The 23788-nt window shown below is 33.0% G+C and overlaps 2 protein-coding genes across 2 annotated transcripts in view; one reads left to right on the top strand and one right to left on the bottom strand.

Moving 5' to 3' along the window:
* Positions 1-5065, bottom strand: part of LOC137623101 (programmed cell death protein 10-like) — a 58833-nt gene extending 53768 nt beyond the window's left edge. The window contains exon 1 of the mRNA XM_068353766.1: positions 4839-5065. Within this exon, the coding sequence (XP_068209867.1) occupies positions 4839-4919 (81 nt within the window). The 5' untranslated portion in view covers positions 4920-5065. The remainder of the gene's footprint in view (positions 1-4838) is intronic.
* A 786-nt stretch (positions 5066-5851) lies between these two features.
* The window catches only part of LOC137623094 (uncharacterized), a 46515-nt gene continuing 28578 nt past the window's right edge, over positions 5852-23788 (top strand). The window contains 5 exon segments of the mRNA XM_068353754.1: positions 5852-6070; positions 9526-9619; positions 10300-10412; positions 18742-18895; positions 21537-21629. Of these exon segments, the coding sequence (XP_068209855.1) occupies positions 5904-6070; positions 9526-9619; positions 10300-10412; positions 18742-18895; positions 21537-21629 (621 nt within the window). The 5' untranslated portion in view covers positions 5852-5903.

Here is a 23788-nt window from a genome sequence, read left to right as displayed (position 1 = left end):
GGAGTAAATTGTTGAAATTATTGTGAAAATAAGTACCGATCTAACCTTAATATTGAATATATTACATTCTGTACAGTACTGTAATCCCTTGCAAATCTACATATCATCTATCTGCACACTTTTTGAGTGTGCACCAGAACTCACCATTACCCAAAATGAATGTGAGCAGACCTATAGTCCATTTCTTTTAGCGAGTCATATTTGCAATGACTCGCAACGGTGCCCTTTTAGCTCGGAAAAGTTTCCTGGTCGCTGATTGGTTAGAATTATCTTGTCCAACCAATCAGCGATCAGGAAACTTTTCCGAGCTACAAGGGCACCGCTGCAAGTCGGTGCAAATATGACTCGCTAAAAGAAATGGACTATAGTGGGGATCTATCTAAGTCTCAGTGTTTTACTTGATAGAGTACAAGTGTATAATTTTGTGCTTAGTATTTATTAAACACTTAAATGATAATGACAGTCATATACTGTACAGTACTTTCTTTTATTTTAAGCATTGTTACTAACTTAGGGTATGCCAGCCACCAAATGAGATACTACCGCTAGAGAGTTACTGGGTCCTCTGACTGGCTAGATAGTACTACATTGGATCTCTCACTCTGGTTATGGCTCATTTTCTCTTTGCCTACATTCACACCAAATAGTCTGGCATATTCTTTCCACATTCACCTATTTCCTAATACGCTGACAACACTGAGATCACTAAACATTTCTTCTTCACTCAACTAGGTTAACTACTGTAATGTAATTGTTCAGTGGCTACTTTCCTCTTGGTAAGGGTAGAAGAGACTCTTTTAATATTGTAAGCAGCTCTTCTAGGTGGTCACTCCAAAATCAAACCATTGTTTTCTAGTCTTGAGTAGTGCCATAGCCTCTGTACCATGGCCCTCCACTGTCTCGAATTGGAGTTCTCTTGCTTCAGGGTACACTTGGCACACTGTTTGATCTTATTTCTCTTCCTCTTGTCTTTTTAAGTTTTTATAGTCTATATATGAATGATCTAATTTAATGTTGTTACTGTTCTTAAAATATTTTATTTTGATTGTTTATTACTTCTCTTATAGTTTATCTATTTCCCTGTTTCCTTTCCTCACTGGGCTAATTTTCCCTGTTGGAGCCCTTGGGCTTATGACATCTTGCTTTTCCAAATAGGTTTATAGCCTAGCTTGTAATAATAACAACAATAATACAGGACCTAATGGAACATAAAGGTACATATAAGTTAAATACACTTCTAGGACACAAAAGCTAGAATATTTTGGTATACAGTATTGTATATTCCCCTTTACCATCTAACTAACCTTCCCAATACTTTAAAAGTATTTGATTTCATAAAACTCTATTGCCTGATCTCACTTAAATTCAATATCTATTTTAAACTTGACATCCAAAATCAACCTTTTTCTACTAGCAAAAATACAAACCCCTAACAAGATAGAGAAGCAAATTCTATATCTGATCCTTAATTTCTTCATTAGTCTCATCACTGAAGGTGCCATCAGCATAATAAAAAATTAAAGACAATCAACACTGTTCTAATCAAGTTAATACACATTCCCTTACATCCGTCATGAAACACTGGGGATGTCCTTCAAACATCAATCTCTTCTGAATAGGCCATCACCATTATTTCATATTTTTATGTCAGATTTTCCTTTCAAGTAAATGTGTCTTGATATTTACCTATCTTTTGCACTTTTTACCTGAATTTCTATTCCTTCAGCATGAAATTTAATCTTGTTTTATTAATCTACTTCTAATGTTTTTCCATAATTGAGAAATTATAAACTAGCCATTCTATTCAACAAAGTACTGTATGTTGTCAGGCTATAAACGATTTTCTTATAAATTATTCATTGCACATTTTGACAAACTTTGCAAAACATTTACACACACTGGCTTTGTTTTTCATATAATATACTGTACTCTTTCATAATGGTAAAAGCAGATCATTAGATATACAAAAAGGACAAAACAAATATTCATATACAGTATTCTATTTGGTGAACACTAAATTAAGTTTATCCATATCCTCCCTAAGCATCTAAGATTAAAACTAATATCGGAATTCAAGATTGGGCCATCTACGATTAATTCAGAGGTTGAAATAACAACCAAATAGGCATCTTAGGTTAACCGCTTTTTAAAGGGTATGTTTTAGAATAGACAATTAATCTATTAAAAGAAGTAAAAGGTCAAAAGACAATCAAGAGGATGCTAAAGTTCCTAACAAAACTATTAACTATCAGTTAACAGATAAAAATGAGCTTGTATAAAGTTCAAATATACACTTCAAAAAACACAGCTAGATCAATCAGACATTTGTTAACCCTTTTACCCCCAGGCTATTTGGAAATTTCCAACCCTTAACCCCCGGGGGGTTATTTTTTTCCCAGCACATTTTGCAGTATATTTTTTTAAATTGCTCTAATAGCCTTAATTTTTGTCATTGAGAGGTCAGGTTGGTCTCATTCTCTTGGAAAATGCCTAAATTTTCTCAAAAAATTATCAAAAATATGAAAAAAGAAAATTTTATAGCATTTTTTTGCAAGGATGTACCGGTACGTCCATGGGGGTAAAGGGATGGCTTTTGTGAAACGTACCAGTACGTCCTTTGGGGGTAAAAGGGTTAAAACGTCTTAACCTAATACAGGAGCTCACATGCCAAATTTCTAGTAATGATAGTCTAAATGAATATTATACTTGATGCAAAATGATGCCATGTTTAAAGCCTTTCTCCAATTCAATAATAGAGATGAACTTATTTTGATGGGTGACATAACATTACTGTGACAAAGATCTCACAGTAACCAGCTACATTATTACTGTAACGTAAATGATAAAAGTCATTGTAACTTTCACAATAACCATGAAAATTCACAGCAATCATAATTAAATAATATTCATAAAATGCATGGGACAGAGAAGACTACAGTATAGATAACTAACACTGGATGAAAATAAGGAATTCCCAAGTTGTACGAGTATCAAAAATAAAATTACAGTATTGTATCATGAATATGAATTTCTAAATGCCCTAAATTTAGCTATTCAGCAATAAAACACTACAAATGATAGCTAGGCCTAGGTTATTAAAAATTTTTATCATGGTACCTCAAGACTCAAATAGATGTATAAAATTGAATGTAATATCTACCCAATAACAAAATGATATTATTCTAGTTTAAGTCAGGTTCAACTAATAGATTCTCTTGATATAAAGTGCCTATTGGAAATTTACCATTATCGAAATACTACAGATGATAACGCAGTCACAAGGAAAGTGCTCCAGTCCGGATTTTCTTTTTTGAGGCAGAATTGTGGCTACATATGGTCCAAAATATTGCGCTACAGTTAATCGTACTATTATTATTATTACTAAGCTACAACCCTAGATAGAAAAGCAGGATGCCAAAACCAACAGGGAAAATAGCCCGGGGAGGATAGGAATTAAGTAAACAGATAGAATAGTCTGCCTGAGTGTATCCTCAAGCAAGAGAACTCTCACATAAGACAGTGACAGACCATGGTTTAGTGGAGCTTTTGGAGTGTCGTCCTAAAAGAGCTGCTTATCATAGCTAAACAGTATCTTCTACCCTTACCAAGTAGATAGTAACCACTAAACGATTACAGTGCAGTAGCATTAGGGGGAGGATGGGAAACCAATGATTCTGATTAGTAGCAAATAAAAAGTGACATAAGCTACCATACAGTGATTAAGCCTGTGCTTGATTAAACATATAGTGAATCTGGAGCTACCGATTAAGAGTAACGTCAGGGTAACAAACCTAACCCAAGTACTGTACATAAAGGATTTATCCCAGCTTGTTACGGCATGAAGGATTAGTCTATTGGGTAAAAACCTGGTGTTTTATGTTAGATTAGATTAGGATGGGTTAGGTTAGGATGCTTTCCCATTTTCAATTTTATATTTTCTCAGTTTCCCTCTATAACCAAATTAATCTAACTCAAACAGGTGGGCGTCTTTCTATAAAACTTTAAAGTTATGATAGAAATGAAGATTAGAATCATTTGAAACCCTTACAATATCAGATAACCAAAAACAGATTTACTGATAATTGATAGACTTTTAAACAAATATAGAATTAGTGGGGACGATAAATCTTTAGAAGTGCGTAGTTACCAGTAATCACTGGGACCTCACGTTCACCCCTAATCTAACCTGTAAGCCTTTGTATAACGACAGACAGGACCTCCCGCGTGCATAATAGCCTTAACTTTCCAACCTATCCTACAAACCATAACCTTACCTCCTTACCTAATGGGGGGTAACGCCCACTTAAATTGCTGTATTCTTCGCGATAGACTCGAAAATAAGGGAGTTATGGAGCATGGCTGCGATCATACATACACCCTAAATGACCTAATATGAGGTGTTCAACTTAAAACCATTTAATATTCCAGAACGAAGTACGGGGAAAATTAGATCCTAAGGTATTATGAATAGAAGACTTAACAATTAAGCATTTAAAAAATTTGCGATGCCACCACTATAATTCTTTGACTATCTTTAAACTCTCTTTACGACCATAACATGAGAAAAAGGTCCTACAGAGAGCCTCTGCAGTGATTGAACCTGCTAGATGCCCTACTACGATTACAGTAGCCTGTAGTACAGTTATCCTTTGCCTGCAATACGAGAACATTGGACAAGCTTCAATAACTTGGCTTAGGGTCGAAGAGTTGGCATAGTTTAAACTCGGTTTCAGATGATACAAGTCTTAACAGTACACGTAAAATACCACGAATTGTTTACATATTTTAATAAAGAATTGTATGAAAAACGTCAAACACCAGCCTTTGGTTCTACTCACCTCAGCCAATATTGGACGAATTAAGACTGGAAGCACAAGAGAAGCCACGGGCGTGTTATGTGCGAGGTCTCCCATGGTCATAATTCTAATATTTCTTATTCTTTTCAAGCTCAAACCCCAAAAAACACTGACAGACACAGAAATAACTTAGTTCGAGCTCTTCTATATTCCGATGTAAACAGCTCTGCTCTTGGGTGACACTTCTTCCGGTTCCAATAATATTTTCGACTGAACAGCTGATAACTCTCCAAATATATTTTAAGCTTCAGTAATATGTCATTTTTGTTTCAAATCAATGTTTTAAATTGGTAATATATTAGTTACTATGTAATACTCATTGCTATTATGTTTATAGTTATGATTGAATGTTAATTTCCTAATGATAATGTATTATATTTCATATTTAACTTATTAACCTTGATAATTGATATTTTTCTTTAAAATTGTTGTTTTTCTGAATTTGTTACTTTTAATTTATCAAATAGTAAACATTATACACTATTTATGGTTAACACGTTGTTCTCTGGATTAAGTAATAATGCCCTAATGCGACTAATTCTTTTGTCATATATCTTCAATTCTATCTATGCATATCGCACATGCAATGTTAATTTACATTAACACACACGAGCAATTATTTTGAAAATTTCAGATAATCATATTAATGAAGCTGGTGAATATCAACGTATAAGCATGAGTGGTTATTGAGAACTTCCTATAAGATATGCAAAACATATTTTATCATTGGTGAATTTTCTTATACTTTTTAAGAAGTTAGAGCTTCATCAACCATATGATTTAATATCATAACAACAAAACAAGCATGTAAAATTGTCTTTTCTGTAAGTTGTTCATGAACGAGTTTTTAATAAACAAATAATTTTGTGAAATCAACATTATTTTAAAGTGTTTGCGAATTTATAGCATCAGCAATTATATCACAAAATTACATTACATGATATGAAAGAAACATGCGTAGGGGGAAAATTATTTTATCTTGTTGCATCCTTTTGAACCTTTTAAGAGAGTTGGAAGATCTCGCAAGGAGTAGTCGTCTCACTAAACATGGCTTCTTCAAGTCGAAGGAAGCTGGATGAAAAAAATCTCAAGATATTACGCGAATTAGGGGCTCACACGCATAATAGGACATGTTTCGACTGTCACCAGAGAGGCACAACCTACATCAACATGACCGTGGGGTCCTTCGTCTGTACGTCCTGCTCAGGCATCCTGTAAGTGAGTTTAAAAGGTGGACCTTCCTATTAAGTCTTATGGGTGATCATCTGGAACTACGTACGAGTATAGAGGGTGGTCGCGTTGTTTATGGTCTCTCCTAATTTGAGAATGAAATAATGAGTGATCAATTGGTGAGGGATGTGAATTGAGGCTAGTGCTTGTGAAAAATTAGAATAATTCTTCGAAATACTGAATTGACGGGAAGGGCTAAAGCTCGCTATTCAGGTAGTCCCTTCGGAGGCTCATTCCCTGCTGAGGATTTCGTCATGTATGAAAATCCCCTTCCGGAGAACACGTATAACCCCTGATGCATTATAGGTTCCTCCTTGTCACGTTTTGCTGTTCAATAAATGTCATTGCGAAATATGACAATGGACCGCCCATCCTTTACAGGCTCTAGCCTAGTCTGGTTATCTATCAAAGGATATACTATCCCTAGGCCCTGCTAGGTCGTTCTTTCTTATGTTGAATGAGGTTGCTATAGTTTTGCATTAGACCAAAACTAAAGTCTACAGTCAGAATCGAGCAAAGCCCATGTTTTAATTATCTGGCTGTTACTTCAGATTTGAATGTACTTTGTCATGTGAAATGTTAAATGCTCCCGAATGAGCATCATAAAACGAATGTGGAGGTCCTGTAGAGAGTAGGGTTTCCCTGCTATACAGAACCAGATAAGCAGCCTTTAAGGGCAGAAGGCAAATGCATCAATTTTTTTATTTGATATTAAATATCAAAATGATTTGACAAAGGTACATTATTAATGACATTAATTGCTAATTGGATTGAAAAAAAATTTCTTGATAATGTCCTATACTTTAGGGGCTAGTGTGTAGGTACTTTGATTACCAAATTTTTTTCTACGAAAGTCTTCGCCTGTACAGCTAATACGCTGCACGCAACATTCACCACTACCCTGAATATAGGAGGAGATAATTTTAAATTGCTAGCCACGGCCGGGCAAAGACCAGTAAGTGAACGGTGCCCATTCAACGTAATTAGGCCTGAGCATAAGATAAGTGACAACGGGTATGGTTATGGGATTCTTATTTTCTATGCAATCTGCAGGCCTATTAACTCAACAATCTTGTCATATACTGATATAGGATTAGGGAATTTTATGAGGAAATAGCCAGATTGAATGGATTTAAATTGTTACTATACTACTTTCTCCAAAATTTTCAAGTGCCCAAGTAGGCACATAGCTAGGGTAGCCGCTTTGAAAAATTTTCCGATACCAAATTAGGTTACAGCAGTGCATGGGGTAACAGGAGTTGATCTAGGTTAAGCTTCATCTTTGAAACTTTGTCATATTAGGAAAAATTATTCTTTGATCATCATTATAAACATGCTCAGGTTAGTTTGTATTAGTGATTAGGTTTGTGGATTCAAATTATAAGCCTTTGGGCTGAGCCTACTTGTACTGGTTTTTTTTTTTAGCAATTAGTAAATAAAAAAAGTAATTTTTGAATAGATGTACAGTAAGCAGTTTCTGTTGGTTAAACAAATGAATCTATCCCACCACTCGGTAGCTAGTTAAAGAGGTGTTGGTCTTTCTGTCATCAGGATCTTTTATTGTTTTTCTGTACTTTTATGAAACCGGGAAATTTTGCCATACAAAAACAAATCTGTTCATTGTAATAGAGGTAGTGCATGAAGATCGTCACATGTATTCTTGCTGCATTTCACTTGCCGTATGGTTACTGTATCAAGGTAGCGTGATAGTAGGTTCAGTAAACTAATTCATTATAATGATCATTGAAATAATAGGGCTCCATCTCAGGAGTGGTAGGAAGGTAGCACCAGAGATTTACAGTAGACGGAAACATGAAATGCATGTACTGTACTGTATTCCTAGTTATTATACTTAAACAAATGGTATTTAATGAACCAGAAATCAGAATCATTATTTCACTGTTATGGAAACAAAGTCTTTAGACAGTGCATAGAATTTTTTTTTCTCGCTAAGTTTTACTGCCTTACAATAACATGCTACACTTGGGTGTCAATATACCTTATTCATCCCTTTCCTTGCATATAGTTATATGCTTAGTGTGATGTATATAGAGTATATTTATTTTTTTTTCCTATCTTTTAAGCCTCACACTTGATTTGCAACTGCGTTTTGAAAATACTGTATACAGTAGTACAGTACAGTACTTTATAATTTCTGGTACACTTTTGTTTGTAATGTCAGAATTTTCGCCAACTGTACAGTATATGTTAATCTGTATGACATGCGACCTTTCATACACATTGCAACATTTACTCTACGTTTAGCCTTGTATTCGGATGGTCCACCTTATACGTATGTATGTATTGTAGGTATGTAAATGATTATGTATTTATCCCTTGTTTATATATAATGGATTATTTGTGTGGTGATAATCTGTTATGTATCTGTACTCGACAGTGCATTTGCAACATACCTTATTTGGTGTTAATCTTACTGTATGTGGTTGAACTTTGAATTGGTAATCTGCAAATCTAAATAGAAAAATTTTATTTGATATTTAAGAATTTATGGTACTGTTTATATATGTACTTTGATTTTATAAATGACACAACTCAAAGATGGCATTTTTTACCATAAAGTTTTACCTCTATATTTTCTTTTAAAGAAAATTGCTTCATTTAGCATATGGAATAGAATATTGATTTTACATTGCATATGGTGCCTTATTACAGTTTCCTATTTGTTAGACAGTTTATTAGATTAACTTTCCTGTCCTTTGCTTCAAATTTCTTTAGTAGGTCAATATTTTGTTGATATTGCAGTATGTACTATTTATCCAAGATTTAAGTGTTATTTATGTTAGGTGGTGAATTTGGGTATCATCAGCCAGCTTTTGATTTCTTGTCTTAAATGTAGGGGGACCTTAACATTGACAATTTGCAATGAAAAAGTATCTCCAACTATGTATTTGTGAATTTTGTGACTAATTTTTAGTGGTCCATGTTTTAATTTTTACACCATTTACTATCCTTTGTCAGCCTTAAAGCTTACCTTAGTATAATGCTGTCCAAAGGTTCTGGGAATTAAATAGGTTTAAAGTTGTCTAGTAGAGTTTGATTAGTTGTTTCATTAGACTCCTGGGAAAGTCAGTTTAATGTTAGAGATTTAATGCAAAAAGAAATATGGATTTATCTGGTGCATTCAATCATTTGAGAAAGAAATGTCAAGATGAAACAATTGAATATTTTGTACAATTAACCATATTGATTTGGTACTATGGAGTGTCATTTATAATTCAATGTGGATTTACCAGAGTAGTAAGTCTTTTCTTTGAAATATTAATTTTACTTTTGAAAAAAAAAAATATTTACTATTCTTAAGCAACACTTTTTGGAATTCATATTTGAATTAAGTTTTCTCTGATAATGGTAAGTTTTGTGTATCGTGTTTTATATAGAATAGGTCTGAAGCTAATGATTTACTTTCTTAATTTTGCAGACGAGGTCTGAATCCTCCACATCGTGTTAAATCAATATCAATGGCCAGTTTTACTCCCGAAGAAATTGAACAAATTAAATCTAAGGGCAATCAGGTATGTGTACTGAATATAAGTTTTTTGTTAGAGATATATTTGAAAATTTAATATCAAATTATTGAATGCTTTTGCAAAGGTGGTTTGTATTGGAGGAGTGTTTATTAATTAGTGTCTTTAAGGTAGTGCTTGTCTTTAGTTTTGAATTGTATATCAATTCCTATAGATAATATTTATGTATATCTTTTGAATGATATCTTTATATCAAATTAAGCTTCAAAATATATGAGTATTGATAAAGTAAATTTATCTATATTTGCTGCTTTCCTTTTTTGTATTATTAATAATTTATGTAATATGTAATACATAGTAGGTTCCCAGTCCATTTATCTGATGAAAGTTAGAGTAAACTTTATCAATTTTCCCTCTTGTTTGACTAACATGTAATTTTGTAAAAAAAAAAAAAAGTTGTTATTCAAACACAAAACTTTTTAATAATTTCTTATGTAATATGTAATGCATAGTAGGTTCCCAGTCCATTTATCTGATGAAAGTTAGAGTAAACTTTATTAAATTTCTATCTTGTTTGACTAACATGTAATTTTGTAAAAAAAAAAAATAAGTTGTTATTCAAACACAAAACTTTTTCTCTCATGTCTGGTCCTAAGTGCATTACTTGCCCCAAGTTAGGATTCGAGTATGTGGATAGCCGAAGCTAATTACTGTTTTCATCCCTCCAGTATTGCCAAGCGGTATGGTTAGGGCTGTACGACTCCAAATCCAACCCGTTTCCTGATACCAAAGACGAGCATAAAATCAGAGATTTTATGATCAGTAAATATGAAAAGAAAAGGTAAGAAATATTTTTTGCAGCGCATGGTATGGGAAGGTTTTGTTCATCTTCTCGTGCTTTTTATTAGCTTTATTGGATTACATATCCTTTGGATATGATGTATGTACCGTACAGTACTTCCAAAGATGGTAAATATATATATATATATATATATATATATATATATATCCTATACAGTATATGTTGTACGTATACTTAATCATTGCCTTTGGCAGATTTTTTGCATTATTGTGAAAAATTTTAGTATTGCAAAAGAAAAAAACTAGATTGCCCAAATAAAGAAATTATGGGCATAAAGAAGACCATAAAAGAAAGTGTGAAGAGGAATAAAAAAGATTGTGGTCTGACCGAGAATATAATTGTATCGTAGGTGCACTTGCTAAAATAAGAGATATAATGGGTATTGGATGGTTTATTTAAAACTATTTTAATATTTATGAAAAGAAGAAATTAAATTTAAGCCAGAGCAAGAGGAAGTTTTCATAAACTATAATAACATAAAGTTTGTCTCTCTCTTCTTTTCAAGGTATTGTAATAGATATTAGGCTAAAGTAGATCTGCCAAAGAGCCTTTGGTGTCATGGTATTTTATTTTCATTTCTTTATACAGCCATGAAATATGAGAACTCTCAACAGTTGGGAATGCCAGAAAATCATGTGATTGGTATCAATTGAGGGAAAGTTCTATGTTGTTAAGTTGAAGTGCCTTATAGGTTTAGGGATGCCTTCTTTTCAGCGGGCAAGGAGTGAATATTGCTATTGCTTTTATATGGTTAGGGTCGGTACTCCATATATGCCTTAATAAAAAATCTAGGAAAGTCATGAATGTGAATGTTCCATGCATATGAAACCAAATAGGGGTCCTAAAGTATCAAATACTGTATACCCCATGCAAAAATAGAAGTCAAGAATCCTAATCTTAGATGTGAAAAATAAATGCCACTAAAAGCTAGAAATGCCCAAAATGGTGATAATCAAATTTATTCACATTTTTGATAGAGTAAACTTCAACATAGTAGAAAGTTGCAAATAAGATTATTCTAATGCCCCTTAGAAATGGTAAAAGGTATCATTATTTTATTATTGTTTTTTTTTATTATTACTGGGAAAATTCTCTCTCTCTCTCTCTCTCTCTCTCTCTCTCTCCTCTCTCTCTCTCTCCTCTCTCTCTCTCTCTCTCTCTCCTCTCTCTCTCTCTCTCTCTCTCTCTCTCTCTCTCTCTCTCTCTCTCTCTTTTTTTTCTTTTTTTTTCTTTTTTTTCTTTCTAGTAACAGAGTGCATTCAGTGTCTTATGGGGTTTGGTAATGTGCCAGTATTATTGCAGTGTTTCAAGTCATACTATGATTGCTGTAGTATGGCATTCTTAATGCCATTACTGGATCTCATTTACATCAGCTGTCATTTGAGCTATTCAGCATGGGCCGTCTGTATTGAATTTCCTATTTGGTCTTCATGATCAGCGTGATGTGCTTGTTTTGATCTGTGCCCTTAATAAAGTTGACACCAGTTATGACCTTCATAATTTGTTCTGTGTATGTGAAGTGCAGTGGTATTTATTTATGACAAGCTTGTTATAGCAGGGATAGTGTTTCATAAGTAATTGTAGCTATCAATTTACTAAATTCCATTATGCATTGCCTGTCACTGTCATTAGTAGGTTAACTTAGCTGCTAACTTTTGTTATTGTTATAATGCAAAAGATTATCTGAATCACTGGGGTCTTTGGTTGTTGCCCAATGTTTCCATTAATCAGAAAATAACTAAATTATGGACAGAGTACTGAGTGCAGTCTAGTGCTTATTGAACATTTTGTTAAATATTTATTGATGTTATCTCTTGATAATTTGCTACTAGAATTTCGGCCTTACAAGTTAGACAAATTTCTGCTAACCATATTATGGATAAGAGGATATCAGATGTGATTTGGAAGCTGTCCCCTTCCTCCAGAAAAAAATGATTGTAGCTGTTATTCAGAGTTTGGTTTTATAATTCCAAGTAGCTTTCTTTGAATGAGTCTTTTGAAATGGGCCTGGATCTTTCTAACCAGGGTTAGCCAAGTTCATTTATATAAGAAATAATGATAATTCATCAAACTTAACACTGTGTGAAAATGGTGTACAGTAGTACCTTTGTTTACAAGTGAATCTGAATGTGAGCAAATCTGTTTATGAGTATAGAAATTCAAATTGGTTTACGAGCATTGGAACGGTCTGTGAGCAAAAATTTCGCTCCGTATTTTTTATTTTTTTTTTTATGTACTAACGAGATTAATACAAAATCAGTCTTGCAGTAATCATATGCCACTGTGATTTCTATTTCATTTTCATGAAATTTAAAAGAAATAGATAAAGCAGTTGTTTGTTGTAGAGGGTTCCTTGTCAAAATTTATTATAAGAGTGGAAAAAGCAAAGATGACCAAGCGATCTCAAATTGTGAATTAAGTTACTGTATTCAGTGAGTGATAGTGAATGTCCTTCAAGCAAAAGAAAGAACTGATATTTTACCAGAAATACTCACGGAGGGGATCTCCTTCCAAGCATCAAACCCCTCCCCTCCTCCTCTAGCATCTCCCCCACGCCAGCCATGACTCCTCAAAGGTAAAATGCCAATTAATTTACCAATATTTCTTTTTTTGTTGTGAATTATTTATATTTATTTCTGATGTTAGGGATTATAATTTGTGCATTAAATCCCATGATAAAACTTTGATAATGATAGTACTGTATATGTGTATTTATGGTTTTGTGGGATGGATTGAGTGAATTTCCTTTATTTTTTATGGGAGAAATTGTTTTAGAATTCAAGCATTTTAGGTTAGGAGCTCTCTCGGAATGATTATAACTTAAGCTTAGGTGCTACTGTACTATAGTTTTTAACCATAGTGTGCTGAAAACTCTCCTTACGAAGTCTAACGGGCCTATGTCTGTGCCTTCTAGAGGAATATATTGGAAGCAATTAAAAAAATCCTTTCTGTGCTCTCTAGAAGCATATATTAGAAGGGATTGTGATCATGATTTTAGTTGAATAGTTTTATACAATTAATTTTGATAACAAACAAAAGTAAACAATTTAAGCAAATGCTGTTTTAAAACTGATAGAAAATTCCAGATTTTCATTGGACATTTTTGAAACCTTGAAAATAAGTCAGATTCAAGAGGTCAGTGGTTGTAATCCAAAGGTATATCTTATGAGAATTATAAGAATGTACATAAATACTCCTCCAGCCTAAAAAGAGGATTTCCTGTAGATGTTTATCTTATCCAGTTTTCGGCTAAAGGTCAAATTCTCATCCTCTGTTAGCCATTCTAGGAAATCTTGGGAACTTCTATCAATACTATCACTAGCCTAGGTTTTTAATTTTCCTCAGTCTTTAATTAATCATAAATAGCTACTCCTGTAGCACTGATTTCTTCTTGAACCGTGTGCAATGTTGATCAGAAAAAAATTGCAACAAGGGCCACCAACTAATGCTTAATGGACTTATTTTGAAACCTCTGATGACCCACCGTAGATGAATAGTTCATAGGTTTCTTATTAATCATCCATATGGTTTTCCACTATTAAGTTACTGATGTTGCATCAAAGGCTATGACACAGCCTGAGCTTTGGAAATATTAGTTATAAAGTCACAATCATTACAAGGTAACTCAAAGTGAAACTTTTGATGATGCAGCTATGATGAATAGTTCAACACATACTGGTAGCTCTTTTACACTTTTAGTAACCAGTTTATGATTACTATCTGGATTGACCTTGCTTTAAGATAGCATACAGCTTTCACATACAGTACTTGCAATATATATTACTTTATTGTCTTGAAACTTTCCTTCCATACATTCTAAAATAAAGTACAATTTGAAAAATTCTACTGAACAAACTGCATTATCGTGTATTGAATGAAATGTGTTCTGTTAGGTCTTTTATTTTTCACGTGCAAGTGACAGCAGTGCACTAGAGTTCAGTTGCACTTAGTTTATATTCCAGACTTATCTGTGGGAGAGTGTTAGATAACACAGTGCGTAGCATTGAATCCTGTGTGTGTTTCGTAGTAGGATAATTTTACATTATATGAATGAATTTCAATTGCCGGATTTTTAATCAAATTTTGTATTTTCATGATCTTGCTCCATGGGCTTACTTATTGTATTCTTATTGGAGTGTTTCTTTATTGTGAAATTTTGTAATTTTCTCTCTCTCTCTCTCTCTCTCTCTCTCTCTCTCTCTCTCTCTCTCTCTCTCTCTCTCTCTCTCTCTCTCTCTCTCTCTCCAAATTTTTGGGTTTAGTTACTGTTTACATTCTTTTTTATACTTTTGACTGTTCTATCAAGACTCGTTAGTTCTTGAAATTTTAATCCAATCTTCATTCACCTAACACAGTAGTGGTGGTGTTCAAACATTTTGATTACGACTCAGTTCATTGTTTAGTTTTCTTTGTAAGTATTTCATTACTCTTATTTAGTTTATTAGTCTGTATTAACAAAATACTCAGGATAAATAAACTTATCCATTTAGATTTACCAACTTAGAATTTGTATATTGGGCATTCAGAGTTGAATCATTGTTGTTATTATTATTATTATTATTATTGTTATTATTTGCTAAGCGACAACCCTAGTTGGAAAAAAAGGATGCTCCTAGCACAAGGACTCCAATAGGGAGAATAGCCCAGTGAGGAAATGAAATAAGGAAATGAACAGCAAGAGAAGTTTAAGAACAATAACAACATTAAAATAAATGCCCTTATTTCCTCATGAGGGGTCTTTCCTTATTACCACTTTAATTACAACTGCTACTACTGCTAGCCAAGCTATAACTCTAGTTGAAGAAGCAGAATGCTATAAGCTCAAGGGCTCCAGCAGGGAAAGCAGGCCAGTGAGGAAAGGAAATAGCAGATAAACTATTTACGCAGAGATTGAATTAAAAATACAATATTTTGATTAGAATAGATAAATAAATCATATAAAAACTATAAGATGACTCATGTCAACCTGTTCAACAATACAAAACTGAATTTCCACCGATTCTTTTATATTCAGTAAATTGAATCTTCATCACTGTGTTGGAGCCTACGAACAAATCTGTGCACACTTCATTCCCAACACTGCTTTTTAAAAGCAAGAAATTGTATTAGATTAATGGGTCGTATCCAGTCTCTTCAAGGGAAATTATAGAAGCCTTCTCATGTTTAGGCCAAATATTCCCCCATATCTTTACTAGTGGAACTTGTTGATAAGAACTTCTATTAGTTTGTGATTTCAGAATTGCTGTAACTCGCATCCTATATTAACATAAGTATGTTCCAGCCGTAACTACAGTATTGTTTATCGATGAGAGAGTTATTGGTTCTTGTATTTTACTAATAAAAAGGTCTTTTTTATTTTAGAAAAAAGAAATTTTAAATATATTTCATTTTGCTAGTAATTAAATTTAGAAAACCATTGAATTGTTAGACATTGGAGTTGTTTGTTCCTTTTTTCATCTACCATATATGATAGGGAGCAAGTGTCTGGCTATATATATATATATATATATATATATATATATATATATATATATATATATATATATATATATATATATATATATATATATATACTGTCACGCTCAGTGGCATTGCCAAACATATGACTATTCTGTCTCTCCTTGTCCCTAAGGTAGGAGAGAGAGAGAGTAGTCATACTTAGGTGAGAGGGGTACCCCGAGAGGTACTGTTCACTCAGAAACCACAATATCTCACAAATTACCGAAACTGTTGTGTTATAGTTATGAAAGGGCTAAGAAGGGTTAAATCTGTGTGTGCATATCCATCTTTATATTTAGCCACCATTTTTGATGGGCCACATACACTAGTTTAGAATACTGAGCATGGCTATGCCCAAGTGACTCGGAAAATGATTAATTACCAGTAGGGACAGTCATTTATAATGATGCACAAAAACCTATGGTCAAATGAAGCTTTTGCTGTTAATTAAGACCTGAAAGTAACAAAGATCTAAAGAGGTCTCACAATTTGGTGGAAAGAAGCCAAAGAAAATAGATTTAGTTTAATAGTGCTGAGACCAAAGGATGACTGCAAAAAAAAATCCCTCAATTACCAGGTGCCTTCTACTACAGAAGGTACTTAATAATCGACATCACCTACAATGAACTGTAGTATACCTGAATTACAGTTTATATTTTTAATAATTTCAGTTAAATGATTGCTAGCCACAGATTTATTTTCAAGTTTTAGGACTCAACACAGTTTGCAAGGATACTTCATTGCATGACATGAATGATAGTTGATAGGGAATAGTTATTGGTACATCTGTTGCAATTTATTAATTAATTTTGTTTTTTAAATAGTTATTTTGCTCATTTCTTGCGGTTGGTATTTTCCTCTTTTTGTTATTTCATTCATTGGGTGTTTTGGTTTTGTTCATCACATTATACCACAATTGTCGTTTAAGTAGTATCTATGACACATAGTTTGGCCATAACTATAAAAGGCTATTGTCACAAGGAGGTAATTATGGTGTAAAAATTTTTGATACAATATAATCGCTATTATGAAGAGATTTCTTAAAGTAGGTCATTATATGTCATTGTTATTTCCAGTGTGTGATATACTTTTATTTAAATTTAGTATTACATATACTCACACAATGTTTGAAATCTTGTAGAATAGTGCTACAAGTGTATAAAAGTATTGGTGTTGTATCCCAGGTTTTCAAGGTTATTATATTTAAAGTTTGCATCAGAAGTTTTACGAGTAGTTTTCCTAAATAATTTTGAAATTATTTCTGCCAAGTATTAATTATAGTTGAAATTAACACTATAAAAGGCTGTTTTGTGCCAGAAGATATCTTTTTTAATAAAAGAATGGAAAAGATTTACTAAGCACATAAGTGTCTATTTGAGTTGTTGGTAAAAACCATTTAATTTACTAGTACGTATGTTACTTGCTACTATGCTAAGGTACATTGAAAGACAGGAACTATTGATTGGTATATTGTTTTCTTAAGAATATCACAGGGTAGGCTAGTTATATGTTGCACCAACACAAACCAGAGTTGCAAAGAATTTGTCTCATAATGAAATTTGAAAAATATATCTAACATTTAGTTCTGGATAATCCTTTTACACTATTTTCAAAGACATTATTATTAGAAGATGTATAATTCTGGTTATTTACCATCTTTAACCTTCGTGTGTTCTTTACATTACCAATAAAACTTAGCCAACCCTTTTGTTATGCAATTACCGGTAAGTTGAATGGATGGTTTATTATTATTATTACTACTACTACTACTACTACTACTACTACTACTACTACTACTACTACTTGCTAAGCTACAATCCTAGTTGGAAAGGCAGGATGCTATAAGCCCAAAGGCTCCAATAGGGAAAAAATAGCCCAGTGAGGAGAGGAAATGAAATTGCAAGAAAAGTAAAGAACACATAAAATAAAATATTTCAAGAACAGTAACAACATTAAAACATCTTTTGTGAAGAAAGTCTAAAAAGAGACTTGTGTCAGCCTTTTCTACATAACTTTTGGTGCAAGTTTGAACTTTTGAAGTTCCACCAACTCAACTACATGCTTAGGAAGATCATTAAGGACATAAGGGCAATTTTAGGATTCTCCAAAGTATGAAATGCCTCATCATCAGTTCAATTCAGATTCTGGGAAGTGTGAATTATTCGACATAGATTGCAAGAGCATGATAAAGCCAGCCACTGCCCACCCATGTATCCTTCTAGCACTATTTGGCAACTCTTGGTGACCTTGATGCCATTGCTGTGCTGATTGTCCTTCCTGGGATGTTAGTATGAGCTTTGCTTTTAGTTAGGCAACACCTTTTGTTGTGTGTGGCTGATATTGCCCAGTGAATAGTCATTGGACTTGGTATTAGCTCTTAGTGGATTACATTAGTACAGTATTCCCATCGCCGTTGGTGCCTTGTGCAGATATTTGAAGAAAACTGATTGTTTGTATGTATTATTGGGTGTTATATTATTACAGTATTTCAATCTTTCTTTTTTTTTTTTCATTTCAAGTTATAGATTGTTAACTTCTTATTTTCCATATTTTCAATTAAGCCATTGCTTATTAATTCCTTTTTATTTTATTTTACTTTGTCATTGGTTTTTAATGTTTTCTTTATTTTATTGTTATTTAATGTCTTGATTTTATCAATTTTATTAGTTTGTATTTTAATTCAGTTTATGGAAGCGTTGAAACTCTAAGGAAGAATGGGAAATAAAAGCAGCCTGAATAATATGATGTGTAGCATACAGTATATTACTTTTTTCCGGTACCTTGACAAAGCTTGTTTGAACTTTTCCAGGTTTTATATAGATCCTGTAGTCGCCCTGAAGAACATGCCCCCACAAACGTCGAGTGCGAATTCCTCGAACGCGTCAACACCCAGTGGTGAAACTAGTAAAGCTGCGCCCACAATAACCACCTCTGTTTCGCGGCCAAATGTTTCGACATCACAGGTTAGTTTATTCTTCTTTTAAAAGTCTCTCTTGATACTTTTTTTAAAGATTGATCCCTAGATGAAAAAGGAAGTAGAATAAACAATAGATAACAACCTGAAATGTTTTCGTGTTTATATGTAGAGATGAGTGGAGCTGTTACTCTTTTATATTTTGAAATTGGGTTAATTATTGTATATGCTTGGGGATCTTGAAGAAAAGTAAAGTGCCTTAGAATACTGGAAAAATTAAAGCAGGATGGTATTCAGTGAGAATGTATGCTGTTGACTGATATTTTTCTATTCATTAGTATCAGTATTTGAAAAGCAAGAGTCCAAAAACATTAACTGTTTTTTATTAGTAAAAACTAAGGGGTACAACATGAGTGAATTTCCCTAAGGTCAATTAAGGCCTTTGGTAGAACCTTTGATTCACTCCATTTAGTCCTGACACATAATACTGTAGAATAAGATTTAAAAGTTGTTTCCACTGTTCAGAAAGATGCAATCTTGAACCAGTAAAGTGCAAGGTTTGTCATCTGATCTTCTGGGGTATGAAGAATATGTCATTTTAAATTCATTTTGAGTGGTAGTTAAATATATAGTATTCCATTTATAATAATATTTTAACAATGTTCAAGAATATCAAGATTTTATTTTTACTATTATGTATTTGCCTTGGTTAGCAAATGGCCTATTACTCTTAGATAGCAGAAAGAGAGAGAGAGAGAGAGAGTAAAATAATTACTGATTTTTTTGTTAGGCAAGTTTTCTTCAATCCCAGTGTACATTAATGCGTCTTGGTAATATTAAATCATAACTCAAAATTTCATCACTTTTTTTTTTAAGAAAATGTAATAAGAGTTGTAGCATTGTTTTTTAAGATTTTACCTTTTGATACGAGCAAATTTGTCTTGCGGTATTCTGAGGTCTGAAAATACTGCAGTTGAAACGGAACTTCAGAAGTTCAAACTTGCACCGGGTGTTTTACATAACTTCTTATTTAGTTTATTTATTTCTTTATTGTATTTCTTCACTTGGCTATTTTTCCATGTTGTAACCCATGGGTTTATAGTATATTGTTTTCCTAACTAGGGTTGTAGCTTAGCTAGTAGCAAGATTAATACTTTTATATTTTTGCTCATACTGTTCTATTAATACAGTAGCTGTTTCCTTCAAAGGGTAACTTTACAGGTGTAGTAATATGCTAAGGGAAAGTATTATAGAGGTATTCAATTACCTTAATCCTTAACTTTTGGTTTGTAAATGAAGCAATAAATGCTCAAGAAAAAGTAATTCAATTTGGACAATGGAGTAATTATACAGTGTTCAGCCTTATGGGGAAAATTTAATTTTTGTCTTACAATATTAAATACGACAGTACTGTATTTTAAATTTACTACGGTACACTGTGATTATTGAAGAAAATAGAATTTTTATATGAAAAACAAAAGTATTTTATTCTCATCATTAAGTGATTTATGGAATGTTCTTTGTGCTTTTTTTTTCTCTTTTGTAATTTTGTGCATCTTGTTTCTGTGTGAATCAGAAGCTTTTTCTACTAACATGTCATGCACTGGTTTTTGTATGTCTCCGTATAAAGAAATTTCGAGCTTTTTGGCGATTAAAAGGTTTTGTATATTGAAGCTTTAATTGTTTTAGACGATGTGGCACGTGTATTTCATATAGCCAAGGTCAGAAGGGTGGTGTGTTTAGTAAAGAATTCAAAGTAGGCTTTTAGAATATTGGCGAGGTTACTTTATATCCTACAGTATAGCTGACATATACCACACCTGAAATTTCAGTTTTCTTTGAGTTTTACATTAGAAAACAGCATTTTTTAAATGAATAACAGTGAGTGCATAAAGGAAATTATAAGGAAAGTCTACTTTATGTGGACGATTTGTTTAGGGTTTTTCAATTATGTTTTGTAGTAATATTATCCACACACTGATGAGATTAACACATAAAAGAAAAGAGAATTGTGGAATTCCAACACTCAAGGTTTCCAAAGTTCAGTATAAGTGAATTTGTTTCATTATTTCCTTTGCTTTTTCTTAGGAGCTGGTGTAACTTAGACCAATTTCACTGAATGCAAGAATATTGCATGTTAATGCTATCTGGCTGGCATGATGTGCAATGGTAGAAGGACTTATCACAGGCAGAAATCCTTACACAAAGTGCCTTTCATTATCAGAGACAACTTTGTATCATCAAAAATTTATTGTTTACCAGTAGAAGATTTGACAATTTAAAAGCATCCGATTGAAAAATGATGAACCAAGTTATTGATCTGTAAAATTTTACTTTCATCTATATAAATTTGCCACGTGGCTGAGATTCTTTTCACTTGGAGAAAATAGGTAAATCCAGCCAGGGTGCCTGAAAAATGACTCTCATTCCGAGAAAATAGATAAATCGAGTCAGGATGCTTGAAAAAGGATTCTCATCTCCTGATTAGTCATGCTCAGATTTATTCCCTGAATGATTGTTTGGGAATTCTCAAAATTGCTTTAAAGCTACCTTGTCAAGATCTTGTTTTGATTATGCTAGATTACTGCCCAAGCAGCTCAGTGTCCAGGCTGCGCGAAGACCAGACAAAATCAACCGGACGTAATCAGGAATTTTGTTACTAATGCAGCAAGTGTTTTATGACCCAACAGTGTGCACGTGATCGGTGGAAGGAAAGAAAGCCTGTCTTGCCTCCTTTGAAAATTGTCTCACCTGACACTGCAATGTCCACTATAAGAAACAAAGTTTGTTTTACCTGTTTGTTTACATCATTGGTCGCTTCTGTAATATGTGATAGTGCTTTGCTGTAGTGTAGTGTATCTTCTCTGATAATTCTGGATGGTTTTAGGGAAGGTTTAAATGTGTCTTGTAGTTTTTTCTTTTTTCTTTTAGTTTTCTTTTTGTCATATTTTCCTTATCTGTATAGGGTATAGAGAAGGTCCTCAACTTGCATACATTTGGAGAGACAAATAAAATTCCAACTGAAATTATTAAACTCAGATATTTTATCAAAAGTTCAAAATGGAATACTGTAATAAAATAATATATAATTTAATGCAGTAAGCAAGACGACATTTGCAACATGAAACAGGACTATTAGTGTAGCTGAAAATCATTGGCATCTGAGTCGGCCGAACCCTACCTTAGTCTAGAAATTTAACAAAATTAACTTGCAAACAACTTTTTGGAGCCTGTCAAGTTTGTACGTTGAGGGCTTTCTGTATCATAAATGACAAATTGGACAATGTGTCATTGAAATTTGTGTATATATGTGAAAAATGGCTACCATAACTGTAAAGAAAATAACTAAAAGCTGTCTGTGCTTCAGTTATTATCAGATATAATTGACAAATTTTAATTCCCATTCTTATAAAAATATATTCTTATATTGGCACTTTTATATGACAGGAAAATATTCAAAACTTTTCAATTTTGTTTTTTTTTAAATCATGGTTCTTGGAAAATTACAATTACAATGATACTACTTATTTTAATTCAAAAAGAGGATGTGTAGTTAAATGTCATGTTTGTTTTCTTCGGCTCCTGTCTTTCATTTGGTATCATTTATAGCTCTCGTAAATTTGAGAATGTTGTTTTAAGATATATGTATCGTCAATGCCTAATTTCACTCAAGATTAATCATTAATGTAATTTCCATTTCTGAAAATAAATCTGAATTATCAGGGACGACAAGCACCCTGGAGGTGTAGTTGGTTTGATGTTAATATGCAGGGCCAAGACGTGAACCCTAATTTTTCACTTATATTTTGATGAGTTATAACAGTTTAATAGAGTCATCTAGTTTCCCTTGGATATATTAGAATTTGTTATGTTTGAATAATAATCTGTACTATAACCTGGCCTTACATATTACCGTTTTACCAAGGTTGTAGCAAATGATAAGACTTTGTAGACAAACTATCCATTTGGTATTATTTGATGCACAGTTGCTCACAGCAAACCCATCAATCATGTTGAGCCCAAGGCATGGCAATTCTGAAGAAAAATTAGTGTAGATTTGAGTGACTGTATATAGAGATGCAGTTCATCAGATAGGAGGAACTCTTCTATTCATTTTATGAAGTGTCTGTCAGCTTTTCATTCAGCCAGAGATTATTTTACAGCTTTGATCCAATGGATACAAATTTATTTATTTCAGTACAGTGTTCTTTACATTCTGGTTTTTACCTTTTTTACTGCTGGTTTGGTCAGTAATTCTTTTGTTTTGCTACATCTACTGTATGCTATTTGATGTTGACATGATTATAAAGTGCTTCTCAATTGGTGTTTTTGTGGTGTCACCCTTATTTTTATAAAGTCAATTGATTTATTTCCAAATTCCAGCTGCATTAATCATCTCTTTTTTAGTCTTTATTGATAGTAACTCGAGTAATTACTATAATTTTCTCATTTACTGAATGAGAGTCTCTCTCACCGGCCTTCAGTTCTGAAAGGGAGAGACTGAGAAACTACATTCTTCTTCAATAAAGACACTTGTTAGTGACCAACTTATTTTGAAAATTTTCACCACTTACACTTTGGTTACGCAGAAAAATGCCCATTTAACCCCTTTTACTATATGGTCAAATAGCCCAACAAGGAAAATGAAAGTAGCAATTGGAACTATGCAGGAGGAAGCCTCCAGTTTGGAGGGTATTTGCAATATCTTTTTCTTTATTGTCTAGAGCCTGTAGTCAAATTATGTTTGAGTGCTGCTTATGTCCATTCAGAAATCATCATCATCATCATCTCCTATGCATATTAATGCAAAGGGTTTCTGTTACATTTCACTAGTCATATCTATCTTGATCTTTTAAATCAATACTTTGCCATTAATCATCTCGTTCTTCATGCTTCATAGTCCTCGGCCAGGTAGGGCTGGGTCTTCAAATTCTTCTAGTGC

Source organism: Palaemon carinicauda, chromosome 2 (genome assembly GCF_036898095.1).
Source record: "Palaemon carinicauda isolate YSFRI2023 chromosome 2, ASM3689809v2, whole genome shotgun sequence".
Lineage (NCBI taxonomy): Eukaryota > Metazoa > Arthropoda > Malacostraca > Decapoda > Palaemonidae > Palaemon > Palaemon carinicauda.
Note: the sequence above shows the minus strand (reverse complement) of the source record. Positions and strands in the feature narration are given on the sequence as shown.